At 40.4% G+C, this 15,860-nt stretch overlaps 1 protein-coding gene across 2 annotated transcripts in view; it reads left to right on the forward strand.

Annotated features, from left to right (window-relative positions):
- The window catches only part of PDE7B (phosphodiesterase 7B), a 372,458-nt gene that overhangs the window by 159,940 nt on the left and 196,658 nt on the right, over positions 1-15,860 (forward strand). For both annotated transcript variants that reach the window (XM_075597407.1, XM_075597404.1), the window contains one exon: positions 3,096-3,156. In XM_075597407.1, coding sequence (XP_075453522.1) covers positions 3,150-3,156 — 7 coding nt within the window. In that variant the 5' untranslated portion in view covers positions 3,096-3,149. The remainder of the gene's footprint in view (positions 1-3,095; positions 3,157-15,860) is intronic.

Genomic DNA, 15,860 nt, shown 5'->3' on the forward strand with positions numbered 1-15,860 from the left:
TGTGAGGTGCAGGGGGGGAGAATGATGTGAGGTGCACGGGGGGAGAAGGATGTGAGGTGCAGGGGGGGTGGGATGTGTGTGGTGTGCAGGGGGGTATTGTGTGTTTGATGTGGAGAGGGATTATTATGTGTGTGGGTGAGGGGGAGAGATGGGGGTATGAGAGATAGATGGGGAGTATCGCAAAGGTTGATAGTGAGGGGTTCTGGGGGAGATATGAGGATGATGATGAGGGGTGCTGGGGGAGATATGAGGATGATGATGATGATGAGAGGTGCTGGAGGAGAGATGATGATGATGATGATGATGATGATGATTTTACCCGTGCGGACCAAATTTTTTTTCCTTGGAGCAGTTCGGCCCTTCTCGCTTTACGAGTTGTGCAGGCCTGATATAAAAGATAAACAAGAGAGGGGAAGGGGAAAAACTGTCTGCTGTACTGATGCAGCGGCCGTTATTCCAACACTTCACGCGTCATGTACTCCCGATTTGAAACCACGGGATGAATTCCAGCCTTTCCGCACTAAGATGCGAGCGCGGCGAGTGCAGAAAAAAACAAATTTTAGTGTTCTGGCTATTAAAAACGTGAAATTGACACAGTAGCACAGTAGCACAGTAGCACAGTACTGTACACATTACAATTCATCCATTTTATTGCAAACGAAGAAACAGAATCCATGAAATTAAAAAAAACATCCTCGATAAGCGCGGGTGCTTGGGGCGATTCGCCGCGTTCATGCTGCAGGGGGAACAGCAGAGAACTCAAAATCGGCGCCTTGATGTATTCGAATAACGGCCGCTGCATCAGTATGTACAGTACATAAAAAGCTATAAAAAAGAATACTGTAATGTCTTTGGGGTCTGAGGTGTGTTCCTCTCGCAATACTGTACTTCATATACAGTACACATGATATAGCAAACCCACCTAAAGTATATCAATTAAAAGTTTGTACTTTATTCCAGGTCAATGTTTTGGTGTTCTTTTCACACCTTTGTTTGGACATAATAGAGTACAGAACATACTGTACAGTGACTTCCTGTCACCGGGAGCAACTGCAGGGCTGGAGACCAGTGTCTGAAACAGATTAGCAGGAAGGAAACGATGGTCAGTGGAAAGGCAGTGGACAGAGGCAGGCAGCAATCTGGTAGTAATGTTCAGGATACAGGCTGAGGTCCAAGGTAGGCAACAAGCAGGTAGTGGTCAGGGTCCGAAAAGGGTCTTTTACACACAGAGAGCGAGTTAACACACAAAGTGGCAGCAGGAAGGTCTCTGTGGAAAGGCAACAGAAAATCAATAGTGCTGGAGCACAGACACCATGGTTCAAGACCCGTCAGCGACATCTCTGGCACTTACAGTATGTAGGTAACACCAAAAAGTGATGTTGGGCGGCGCTTTCACACACCATACAAAAAGTGATTAATAAAGTGTTAAATTAATAAAGTGATAATTCAATAATTCGTCGACGAGTGAATAGTTAAATACAAAATATATATATATATATATACAGTGTTCGACAAACCTATACATTTGCTCGCCCCGGGCGAGTGGATTTAACCCCCGGGCGAGTAAATATTGGCCCAAGCAGCACACGTTTGGTACTAGGTGGCGAGTAGATTTTTTTGTGTGGCGAGTAGATTTTTTGGTGATTTGTCAACCACTGTATATATATATATATTTGGGTGAGTTTTGGTCAAAAACCTCTGGTGAGGACTTCTTTCCAGATACTCTCCTAGCTTAGCAGAGACTGTTGAGGTTTCCTGCACACAGGACCACCCGTTTCTTGAAATGGTATGCAAGGAACAGGAGCAACCACTTGTGTTGCCTGCGTATCTAGGTATATTCCACATTCATCTTCATAAGAAGAAGCTGATAAGCCACAGTTGGAGATATCGTAGGCTTTATATCTATCTACTTCTTGTAAGTAGACAATCTATATGAGCCAAGATTCCATCTAAATAGCACTTTGTCACAACAGTGCACACTACATATTTTTTCTTTATTTTGGGTGACCCTGCTCCTTCTGGAATTTTGTGGAGTGTTTACTTATATACTGTAGGTAACCCAATATAACAAAGTAAAATACATTTTAAAAAATGCCAAAGTGAAGACTCCTCCACATTCACCAGTGTCCACCCTGAGACTTGTGGGTAAAGAAGTGAAAAGAAAGTATGAAAACAAAGTACAAAAGGAGGGAGGCTAATACATTTACAGGTATTCAATAATTGTCTACATACAAGAAAAAACAGATATTTTAAGTCCCCATGTAATTTAATTATTGATGTGAAATAGTTAATCCTATAGTAACACAAATTAATCACAATGTATCATATAGTATTGTGTCTCCTTGCACATTTTATATGGTATTATTGACACTGTGACAAAGTTAATTCAGTAGCATCACAGCGACCCATTAAAGAATACGGTAGTTAGTGTATAGGAAGATATATTAACCAGTCCTTACCAAATGCATTATGTATTGTGCAACCCATTGTATTGTTCTTTCTGCGATTATATTATAACTTTCACATTTTCAGAGCTATTACGCATACATTAAACTAGGAAACAGCCATTAAAACGGCAACAAAAAAAAACCATTTTATTGTTGATTGTTTTAACTTTGTTACAATTGAGTATAAGCATGTTGCTAAGTGATATCAAATATTGCCTCTTTTAAATTTCTGCTGAAAGAGAGCCTTACAAAGCATGAAAATCAAATGGAAGCAAATGAACTGCCTCTTGTTCCACATAGGCATTTTGTTCCTTGCTTTGGCTGCACACAAGTTTAACCCCGTGGCCTCATTTTTTTGGTCAATGCCTTCATTGTAAACACTGGGCATAGAGAGGTGTCAAACTCCCACTGCTTGATACTTTAAATCTGACCAATGTTTACTCACCAGATAGTCACCACTGAGAGCTATCAGAGGCTGGGTAAGGAACCTTCCTAGACACACTTCAGTGGCATGTGCAGGGAAGGTGAGGATTTGAACAACAACAAAGGCATCTAGTAATCTTTAGAATTGTGCGCACAGAGGTTGCTGTGGAAACGCTACCACTGATCCCTGGATTAACAGTGTTACCCTTTTCTTTTTTCTTTCAGCGGTGTGGAGAAATTTCATTTGATAACCCTGACCAGAATGCCAAATGTGTATGTATGCTAGGTAAGATGTCTTCCCTTCTCCAATGTGAGTTTAGCATGTCACAGTGCTTGATCTATGTATTTCTGGTTAGTGTTGCATGAGTGGAATATAGACTTTAGTCCAGGGGTGACCTACTCCAGTCCTCAAGAGCCACCAACAGGTCAAGTTTTCCGGATATCTTTGCATTAGCACAGCCACTGAGCCACTGATTGAGCTACCTGTGCTGAAGCAGGGATATCCTTAAAACCTGACCTGCTGGTGACCCCTGAGGACTGGAGTTGGCCATCCCTGCTCTAGTCATTATTATATTGCTGTTTTAGCTCTCATTAAAACAATCTATTTGTCATGATAATGTCATGAAGTAATCGATATTTTAAACCCTCTGGTGCTTAAGGGGTTAATGAGCTACACTTCTTTGAACAAAAATACAAAATGCTGAGTCTGAAATGGGTCAGGACTGTTTCTGTCTGCTCTGAATTACAAAGGAACTTACTTGGGGCGGGGGTCCATGTGGAGAACACCCTCAAGGTGTGAATTGTTTTAATCAAAGAAGAGCAGCTTCAAAGTATTCTGTAGAAAGGGGTGGGCTTATGACGATGCCTTAAGAAAGTATTGTATCTAAGTCTGGGGGAGATTGTAAAAAGTCAGCTCTGACCAGGGGCATGCTTGGATAGCATGGCAGACCTCATCTTCTGAACCAGAACTCTGGGAAAATCCATAGCATGTGGTAATGTACTGTGTAGGATTTTCTGTTTTGCCCCTTTTATTTTAAGAAGCTGTTCTGCCTTATATTGTAATTGTATGTTTATTTTGTAATACCTTTTCTGTAATTCAAGCACTGTATTTTTATATATATTAAACCATTTAATAAGTAATGCTTTGGGCTCTGAATGAACTTTGTGCACGCTGGAGAGAATAACTTGCTAAATTCGGGCACATGTTACTACAACTGATTGTGTGTTAGAGTGCATAGTTTTTCCTATAATAAACAGGGACCTGAGGCCCTGGCGGATATTTTAGTCTAAGATCTTTTATCATATCTGCATAACCTCAGGTGGTGGCAGTGGACGGTTATGATGTGCAATTGAGTGGGGGGTTAATACTAACTCGCTGGTTCCTTGCAGAGGAGAAAGGGGGGTTGGCTAGAGTAGCCGTGTGTATTAACCCTGGTTGCATATCTAAAGTCACGTGCTCACTTGTGTGCTGTTCGTGGCGGTGGTATATTGGGACGGCTTGAGGAGAGATACAACTTATTTGAGGGACCCCGGAGTGGGTGAAGAGTGGGGCAGCTTGCGGGCTGTGTATAGATCCTTGATCCTGTAAGAGGGGATACTGTCCATTTGACGGACCTTTGCGGAGGTGAAGAGTGGGTGCGCTTGCGAGCGTCGGTATTAACCCTTGTCCCGTATGCAGGTCGCGTGCTAGCAGGGGGTCGTACATGACACTATTGATGTTGGATGGAAACATATGTAGCCTTTTTTTTTTTTATTGACACATACAAAAAAAAAAAAATACCATATACATATGAAGCATAAAAAAAATGTAACTGACATGACCTGGAACCCTGCACATTACTGGCACTGAATAAACCAACAAATACGGATGCATACAAAAACAGGTTGGGTAGGAGAGAAATCCCTCAGCTGCAGAAAAGTAAGAGGAAGCGCACCCACTGGTCATCTAACTATATAGCCCTGCGATACCACTCCCCTTCCTTTCCTTACCTCTGCCTAACCAGTAGAAACCACTGGGGAGGGGAAGAAAGAGGGGACATCATCAGTCATGGCTGCCCCTCACCCCTCACCTTTCACCTTTCACCCATGGCTCATGGCTCACTTCCTGTTTCATGTGTCTGGAAGATTGTTGGAAATTGGTAACTGTTTGCAATTCTCATAAGCTAAGTTTCTTGGCAATCTTTAAAGCAGCGATCCACCCAAGTTATTTTGTACAGAATTCGAACAAAGGGGGGGGGGGGGGGGGTCCGCCAGATCTGACCTTTACTTTTCTAGTCAACAGTCTTTGCTCCCATTCAAGAAATTATGGTTATGGTTCATCTTTACATTTCCAGAAATTGTCACGGCAACTTAAACTGTAAGGGATTGCAGCTGTTAACAGCAAGCAGTGAAAAATGTATTGCCACACTGTAAGTCTACATAGTATATAGTCCAATGATCATGTAGTCATATTGTGGTACTGTATGATCTTAGATTTATCATATTAGATGCATTGAAATGTCAACTACTTTTCAGAATCTAGAGGGCGCTCTGCTCTCCTTGTCTCTTTTATTCATAATAATAAGGTGTTTTTTTCATAGATAATGTACAAACTTAAGGTTTGCCAGCTATATATGTTTTCTAACGCGTCATTAAAGCAGAAATCTACTGCTCAAACTATTTAGGTCTTTTAAAAACTATTCAAACCAGGGGGACGTTGTGATGCAGGATCAAATTTTTCCTAAACCAGTTTCCTGTTTTAGGAGATATTATCCCTTTGGTGTGTCTATCCTTGAAGGTTCTCCTGGATGGGGAAACTTAGATATGTGAACCTGGTGATATTCCCTTCCCTGCAGTTTCTAGCAAACGTTTCTAAAGTTAGAAAGAACTGCAAAAAGTTTGATCAAACCTTTCATGCCAAAATGCTCTACCAAAATGTCCCAAATTCAAAGTTGCTATTTGACCTTTTTAAAGTGACAAAATAGCAGATCTGCGACTAAAAAAGAAAATGCTTTCTTTACACGTTCGATTGAATTTCACAAGGAAAAGTTGTCAAAAATTCAACGCCCTTTGACTTTTCACAATCAAATTTGCCACAAACTTTTGCATCGAAGTGAACGTCGTCACCAAATTGAAATAGGTCACATTCGCCAAGTTCAACTAAGCACAAGAAAAGTATGCACATCTCTGCAGTTAAACATACAGTAGTCACTGACAGGAAGCTATGAAATAGAAGAGTTAAGACGAAATATGTTCACTATTGCTGCTCTTCACACCAGGATTCTGTTTTGTTTGGTCTCCCAACCTCACAAAAGAAAGTTGGTAGAAGGTGATACCGGTTTTAAGGATTTTTATTATGAGTTATATAATTATTTCACTTAAAAAATGAATTCTGTTTATTTGCTGCATGTTAAATCGTCTTTGGTTAGGTTTCAATACAGAATGCATAATATTTACTTTGCTATGACTTGGTTTCTACTCTATAATACAATTACAATGTGTGTGCCTGTAGCAATGCAAAAAACACATTGGTACATGGCACTGATTTGGCATGTCTTACTTTAGATATTCATTGTTAGTCTCAAAGGTTTATGCCAACTGCAAAGAATTGGGGAATAAAGTGATAAAATTATGAACCTGCGGTACATCTGATAATGTGTGCACAACTCGCAAGCTGAAAATACAGAGAAAAATATCCTGACACATTGGCACTAAGGAACGCCGGATCCACAAAGCGTTAACTGATGTAACATGATGTTAATTCTAAGGCTGAAGCCTACAATTGTAGGGGCGGACATATGCCCCTCCCACAGTCACTTTAAATAGCCTCTTACGCCTCACCTCACTCTGTTTTTGTTATTTGTCCTCCACCCAACAAGCTCCATTCAACCAAAAATTCCTGACTTTGGGCGTCTCATTTTTCAGGTCTAACCCGTACATACGCCCAGGACAAAGTGTATTCCCATTCCAACTCATCTCATTCATCCTCAATCTTTGATAGGCCGCACACAGAACCACACGTAAATCTTCACCGCATATATTCAAAGGTCAATAATGTAACGTTAAGTCATGGTTTCTCTCATAAAGACATTGTATTAACTGTAAGGGCTGTTACTGTTTTAGGTAATATCACGTTATGAGAGCTAACTTAACAGCTTTGTGGATTTAGTCCTGAGTGGTTTACTAAAAGTCTCCCGGCTGCAAAACTGGGCCAAAACCATTTTAAAAAGCACCAGATTTACCAAAGAAAACAATTAAACTGAAAGCACTTGGGATGCCATTAATTTAAACATTTCCTGCTCCAAAACGGCACCATATAGCGAGGAGACTGACCACTTTGGGATTATTCCATTAATAAATCTGGTACAGTTATTTTGCTGATTTTGCAGACTTTAGTATATTAAAAAAAACTACTTTAGTGCCAGCTTAATGCCAGCATTGGTCCAATACTTTACCACTACTTGATTTGCTTAAAATAGTGCTAATAAATCAGACAAATAATGTGGACACAACGGGCATTTTTCATTAAACTGAGATTGTGCCAATTGGGGCACGAATGCATGGAAACTCCTGTTAACTTCAGAGTGAGTTTCTATGTGTAACGGTGTTTCCCCCACCCGATTGTAGATAGAGGCCATTACTACGGTGTATGGTGCATATACCTGCTGGCAACAGGAGGGCAGAGTCCTCCGCCGATGGTAGTGGGGACACAGTAACAGGCTTCTGGAGTTCATACCCCACATATTTCTTTAACAGTGCAGCGCCTCCACCTGCCATAGGCTCCAGGAACTGAAGGTGATGACCCACGGTAGAACTTATTACCTCTCCCTCTAGTAAGGTCACGCACCAGACAGGAGGTATATTTCAAACAGGAACGGGTTTATTACTACACTCTGCAGTAACAGGAACAAGGCAGGATCTGCCCAATACAGTCTCTCCGTATTCACTGGATAATGGTCCCTGGACCGCCACTACAGGCCAAGGATACCCGCTGCCGTCCTAGCTCTTCCCTACCTAGTGGAGACAGAAGTAAGGTAGACGCTCACTCTCCCCCAAGGGGAAGAGGAATAGAGTAGGCCCAATATGCAGCGTCTCCAATGTGTGACCTGCCTTCCTCAAGTGGGGGAAGGCACTAACAAATTTGGGCAGTGCCTGCCTTTAAGTACAGCCAGGAGAGGGCACCAGGTCGGTCCCAAGATTGGGCAATCTCAGACCTGCTGTCACCGCCTCCCACTGTCACTCAGGGGCAGCACCAGTAAAGGGTGAAAACCCCATGATGACTACTGAGGGGCCTGCTGCACCAGGGCTTTCTGCCAGGAGAAGGGCAGATTAGTACCGTAGCCAGGGATGACCCTGCTACATATGCAATAGTGTTTCAGTCTGCACTATTGCAGTTTAATAAACATCACTCTTTCAATCTCTGCACAAGGAGCACCGTTTACAGTGTAATGACCTTCCCAAAATGTTCAATTTCATAGAGAACTAGACCTGTAATTGAAACTATGTAGAACAAGCGCCCCACAATAGTGTAACACAATTTTATTAATAAAATAAAAATACAAAGAGTCATGCATACACAAAGTGCTGGGGTTTACCATGATATAGAAGATGCTTGTGGTCTCTACACATTTGGAGACCACAAGCAACTTCTACATCCTGGTTAACACCGGTGGCTGTGTGGCGCTCTCTTTCTCTTGTTATGTTTTTAAAGAATTCCGAAAGCCATGTGATGATATTATTACCAGGATGAATACCTGTTTCTGATTGCCAAGAATAAGCTTCTGTAGGTCAGTCCTGGTTTTATAGAAAACAAAAAACAAAAAAGAGTAGCACTCCCAGTGACAATATTACATGATAACATCAATGAATAAAATCCATAGATGAATTAAGTGCTAATAAAGAAATAGTGGTGATATGCAATTGTTTGTGTCTTGTAGTATGGGGTTGAATATTTCTTTTCACTCTTATGATCCTCACTTGCTTCGTGATTTCACAGCTCAAATATAGAAAGCAGAACATATAATAGCGTAGCACATAAATGAAATATATTAAAAACGGTATCATGTGGCAATCCCAGTCATATTTTATAGATAAAAAAATTAGCATATAGTGCAGTTTTACGGCTAAATCATAGCGGTGTACAGCTCAGCTCAGAGCTTGAGACTTGGATCGACCTCTGGCGTCCCACGTCACTACTGCTGGGGCGTGTTTTACTCTACAGCGTGATATCCCTGCCTCTTCTGCACACCGGTGCTAACAGTACACTCTGGACTCAAAGCATTTCGCCTGTCACGGCTTCCTCAGGAGTCAATAATGTTGTTCGTAATCCCAATTAGCAATTACATTTTAAAAAGCTGAGATCTATTTCTCTATATCAATTTGATATTTCAACTTTAGATCTTAATATGAAGATACATCATTTCCCAATTATTGCAAATTACAATTTTATATAATTCCTTAATACAATATAATCTTTATATATATGTAGCAGGGTCCGCTCTTACCTCTGGTGCCGGGGAGGGGGACAGCTGTGGTGTATGGGAGCGGCAGAGCAAGTGGGGGCCACCATCTTGTAGTTCGCACGTGCGGAATTGTAGTCGTGCGCATGCGCAGAGAGGCAAGAAGTTGCTGCGGCCATTTTAGGTTCGTGCATGCGCAGTGAAGTCTTTGCGCGTGCGTAGTCCCCAGAGTTGCGGCGGCCATTTTAGGAGCCCGATGGACATGCACGTAGAATGTTGACACAGTTTGGCAGTTACAGGCAGTTACTGGCAGTTATTGGCAGTTGGAAGAAGGGGAGAACCATTGAGGTAGTGTCCAGGGAGCAGTGCTCCCCTGGACTAGGACTAGGTTTGTCCCTAAGGTCCCAGCTAGGTCCTACGTCTCCTTTTAGATTGTGGCTGCTATAGGGAAGACACCAGACAGGGACGTTACCCTTTAGCCTTATAGTGTTAGGTGTAGCACCAGCGAAGAGATGCCACGCGGTGAGCTGCAGCCTGCGATCTGGGATAAGACCACAGGCAACTCTAGACATTAAAGGACACCCTCCAACTGGAGCTCCCTCAAGAGGCGGACGTCTTCGGACCAGAGAGAGAGGATTCAGCAGACATCATGGGATCAGACGGATCCTTTTTGCTCATTCAGCGGTACCTTGGTGCAGGAGTGCCCAGGGAGATAAAGTGCACAAACGGTCTACAGGGGTAGCACTACTCCCTATACATGGGTGGGACTGACTCTCATTGGGGGAGGGCACCAGGGGTATTGGTGCCACGCACCCTAGGTACTATGGGGACACTTACCCTGTGTTGTTATTATTGTATTGTGTGTGTTATATTACTGTTATATGGTACTGTTATATCGTTATTCTATTGTCAGTAAACCAATTGTTATATACTGGTGTGTGTATCATTTCACTGTAAGTGGTCCTGAAAGGCGTTATCCCGCTGCGCTGGGATCCCTCTCAGGTGGAGGCGCTGCACCGAGGAGAGCGAGACAATAAACAATAAACAATAAAGGCATATGCCCTAAACTCCAAGAAGAAAAATGTGGTGTTAACCCACCAGGAAAGATGTAATCATAACACAAATGTACCACTAAGCATGCTGAACCCATATGTAGGGCACTGTAATGAGACCTCCGTATAGCATAGAACTACAAATATAGCTCACATAAACAAAGGAGAGAAACAGTGAAAATAATTCAGTGACCCAAACATAAACCCAAAGTAAGATCACATACAGGAAACTGGTCATATACTTGAAAAATTGAAAACCAGTGCATTAACTGGTAAATGTTACAATGGCATGTAAGAGAACCAGAGTAAAAAGTATACTCAGCTCCTGATGGTACATAGATGGTCTGAGTTCAGTGCAGCTTAGAGTCCTGGACGGGGTCACCCCAGCCGGAGTGAATCACCAACATATAGAGAGAGTCCAATCCAAAAGTATAAGGTCCAAACGAGGCCAGCAGTCAGGGCCAGCAGCAAATGAATACCACAACGCGTTTCACCCCCACGTTCTTCTTCTAAGGTGGTAAATAGAACCCCATAGGGAAAGAGAAAAGCACATGTACTGTATTAATTAAGAGCAATAGAAACATTCAAAATCTTCAATGTCATACATAGCTCTTGACACATACTATATATCCCCACCGAGTGGTATAACCAAAAAAAGTGTGTGTGTATATATACAGTGTTCGACAAACCTATACATTTGCTCGCCCCGGGCGAGTGGATTTAACATCGTGGCGAGCTCCTATTGGCCCAAGCAGCACACGTTTGGTACTAGGTGGCGAGTAGATTTTTTTGTGTGGCGAGTAGATTTTTGGGTGATTTGTCGACCACTGTATATATATATACAGTGGTCGACAAATCACCCAAAAATCTACTCGCCGGACAAAAAAATCTACTCGCCACCTAGTACCACACATGTGCTGCTTGGGCCAATAGGAGCTCGCCACGATGTTAAATCCACTCGCCCGGGGCGAGCAAATGTATAGGTTTGTCGAACACTGTATATATATATATATATACAGTATATTTATATATATATATGTGTGTGGGTGTATATATATTTGTGTCTTTGTTTCACAATATACTCTTTTTTGACCTAACAATTGAGTGCTGCCCGTGTGATTTCCTCTAAACAACGGTATCGTATTTCATATATATATATATATATATATATATATATATATATATATATATATACACACACACACACACACACACACACACACACACGTGCAAATCCATGGATTCACACATACATAGTTTGAACATGTGTGCCAATTCATAGGTTCTTACTCTAATCCGAAATCAATTTGGATTAAAATTCCGCGTTACATTTCTCCATTCGTAAAGAAACCATTCTACCTTTTGACTAGAGGAGATAATCTCTTTTTTTGCCATATATATATATATATATATATATATATATATATATATATATATATATATATAGGACACATGGGATTTCAAAATTCCCTGTATTTCACACATATGGAGGAAATTGAAAGAAAATCCCAGAAAAAAAAGAAGAGAAACCAAAAAACAAATATAGACCATAACACCAGATAATAAAGACACCCAAATCATTATCTACTGTGGATTGAGGCCCCCTGGAGTTACAGTCCCCAATTTGTAAATCCAAAATGTTTCTTTTTGAGTCATTTGATATCTTGATCTCCCCCTCTCCTCTTGATCAACCCTCTCTATTCCCATGTATTTCAATCCCGTGGGATTTCCGTTGGGATGGCTAAAGAAATGTCTGGGTACACTGTGTGTTTGAATCTTTTTTTGTATGTTCTGCACATATTCCAAAATACGTGTGCGTAGAGGTCAACTAGTTTTGCCTACATATTGAAGGCCACAAGGGCGCTCCAACAGGTAGACCACACATTTAGTTTTACAATTAATGTGATGTTTAATAGTATACAGTTCTACTTTTTTATTGGATGTAAAATCAAAACTGTTCTCATGACTGAATGTGCTCCCTTTTCATCTACAGTATAACATCTATAAAAATCAATAGGTTTTTGTAACAAAGTTTTGTTTTGTTTTCTTTAGCCCTTAGACGACTTGGGGCCAAACTGCTTGTGAGATTATTTGCCCTCTTAATTACCATTGATAGTTTGTTTGGTAAGAAATCTCTGAGAAACTCATGTCTTTTTACGATATGCCAATACTTTGAAATGATATTTTTGATATTTGGTGACAAACAAACATCACCTCATTGTTGAAATCATTTCCTTTATTTTTATTTTTTTTGTATTATTGGGTTGATCAAATTATTCCTATCCAGAATCTCTGTTTTCTCAAGGCTTCCTCTACTTTTATCGCATCATATTCTCTGTTAATAAATCTTTTACTAAAGAAAGATTGCTTGGTCCTTGAAATCCTCTTCTCTACTGCAATTTCTCTTTATTCTTTTGAATTACCCATATGGTATGATCGACTAACATTGGGGATGGTGACAGCTTGGTCGGAGAATAGAATTATTTGTGTAAACATTGTTGAAGAAGCTTTTAATCTGTACTCTATCCTCATTAGCAAATATTAATAGAGCTAGAAATTCCACTTTTTCTTTAATGCATATTTTAATGTTAACCAGAAGTAAACGATGAACGGAGCGCACAAGCCAAATGGAGCAGGAAGGACCCAAAGTCAAAAATGAGTAAAAGGGCACTTTAATGTGTCATGGGACCCATCCAACGCGTTTCGAACGTCACAGCGTTCTTTATCAATGTTCTTTATTGATAAAGAATGCTGTGACGTTCGAAACGCGTTGGATGGGTCTCATGACACATTAAAGTGCCCTTTTATTCATTTTTGACTTTGTGTCCTTCCTGCTCCATTTGGCTTGTGCGCTCCGTTCATCGTTTACTTCTGGTTATCATCATCATTGGAAGCAGCACAGCCTGCCAACCACTCCAAGGATATGTGAGTACTTGCTTATATTCAGGGAAACCTGCCAATGGGACTTATTGTGGGTGGGCTTGCACCACCTACCACCTGTCTTCAGGAGGATAGTACCCATTTGGTTATTATATATTACCATCAACATCATTACTCATTATAAATTACCTTTGGATGAAGTGGTCTTGGCTATACCATATTGTGTCTTTCCTGGCATTGGAGCGTTTGTGCCATTTTTCTCTATATTTTGTATGTTAGAACTGTACTTCACTATAGAGGTTTTCACTTATGTTTTGGGAAACTTCTTACACTCCACCAACCAAAAGACATCTTGTTTTATATCTGCAATTCCAATGGATTTTCCCTATAGGCAGATGCTGCATGAGAGGGCTGCTAAGGATATCTGTGATAATGACAACCAGAAAAACATACAGAACCCATGTAAGCTCATATTGAACCCCCAAAATAACCACAACGTATATATATATATATATATATATATATATATATATATATGCATATAAGTGTCAAAGAGGAGTGCTACTGAGCACGGCAATATATATATTTAAAATCAGAGACAAAACATTAAACACAGACAGGGCCCAGTGCTACATCCATTGACACAAATACACGGTACAGTGCCTATATATATATATATATATATATATATATATATATAGATATCTTTTGAATAAAATGGTCTTTTAGTTTAACTCTTTGGCCAAAGTGTCGTAAGCCCATGAGCCCCTCCAAGGCATACCACGTCTCATGGGTTCCTAACACTAATATACATTCTTAATAACCTGTACATTACCAGGAAGAATGATTTATAATACATCTGTCAATATTAGTTGCATTGTTCTAAATCTGATTGAAGCTTTTATTATAAGATTTATTATAAAACATTCTTCCTGGTAAGCCCCCGGACGAAGCAAGGGTGTGAAACGTACGTCGGGGTTGTGTTTGTTTGCACTCCCCTTGGACCCCCCACACTTCAGTGTGAACCCCTTCTGGACACCCCAATCTGCAACTTATACCATTCCAGGATTCCTCCTAAGGACTTTCATTGCTCTGCAAACACACGATCACTTGCAAGTATACTCTGCATTTGCTTTTTGCTTGTGGTTTTCAGGCTATGTATTGCCTCATTGTGGTTGATCGAGTGGTTAACCGAGTGGTACTGCATTAGAGGTTAAATCCTTTGTCAGCAGTTATTTGGTCACTGTATTTAGCTACCTTACATGGAATTCCCCACTGACCGGCCGGTCTATACATTGCTTAGCAGGTTAAACATTTGTTTTTCTTGCTCTGCACATCATATATGGTTTCTGTGTGTTCCATATACCGTATTATATTATAGTAATCTCATTCTATGTTAAGGTCAGACTTCATGGTGTAGGGATACCTTGGGGACTGTTTTATCTTATTTTGTGTAATTCATGTTTTTCTAATAAATCAATTTATATATCACCTTTGCTTGAGTGCTCTTATAGGGACCCTTTTTCTTTGCTGGTATTTATATAATATATATATATATATATATATATATATATATATATGTGTATATATATGTGTATATATATGTGTGTGTATATATATATATATATATATATATAATACTGAGTTAAGTTATGGTGAGTAAAAAAAGTGACAAAAACCCTCCACAGGAAAGCAAATATGCAAATATAGCTGTATGCTCATCTGCATGTCTTAGGCAGGTCTGCAACCCCGCCTTTCCCCATTATCACCCAGCATACAGCACTTCCACTGCAGCAAGTGTGCTCATTTGCATGTCATTTCCCAGAATCCCTTGCTGCAGTGGAAGTGCTGTATGCTGGGTGATAATGGGGAAAGGCGGGGTTGCAGACCTGCCTAAGACATGCAGATGAGCATACAGCTATATTTGCATATATATATATATATATGTGTGTATGTGTGTATATATGTGTATGTGTGTATATATATATATATATATATATATATATATATATATATATATATATATATATGTATATATATATATATATATATATATATATATATATATATATATATACACATACACATTTCACTCAAACTCATGGTTTGATGAAAAACACACAGCACTGCAAGGTACGTATTCAAAGGTGTTTTATTGTATATCCAAATGAAAGAACAATGTTTCAGTTCACTGTGGAACTTTTATTAGGGTGATGTACATTTGTATATCTGAATAAAGGACATTACTATTTAAGCCAAAGCACATAACTTTAATATTGTTCATTCATGTTGCACAAAGGCTTTGAAGCCTTTCCAGGTTTAAGGTGTACAGTCTGTGTCATTTTCATAACCTATTTATTGTGTTCTGTGTCTTACATTGTTTGATATTCACAGAGTAAGTTTTTTCTTCTTATTCAATTGAGGGAGGTATGACTGACATGCAAGACATGGGAATGGGCGATACAAATAACACGTTTGTGGTGAGAAACTAACAAAAGTAGCAGGCAGGTCTCAGACTTAGGTTGAGTCCCCGCTGGCGCTGGGCGCGCTCATGCTTAGAGCATGAGTGCCGGGTGTCCTGCAACTTTCTCGCCCCGCACGCAGTGGGGGGGGGGAGGGGG

This window comes from Ascaphus truei, chromosome 4 (assembly GCF_040206685.1).
Source record: "Ascaphus truei isolate aAscTru1 chromosome 4, aAscTru1.hap1, whole genome shotgun sequence".
In the NCBI taxonomy this organism is placed as follows: domain Eukaryota; kingdom Metazoa; phylum Chordata; class Amphibia; order Anura; family Ascaphidae; genus Ascaphus; species Ascaphus truei.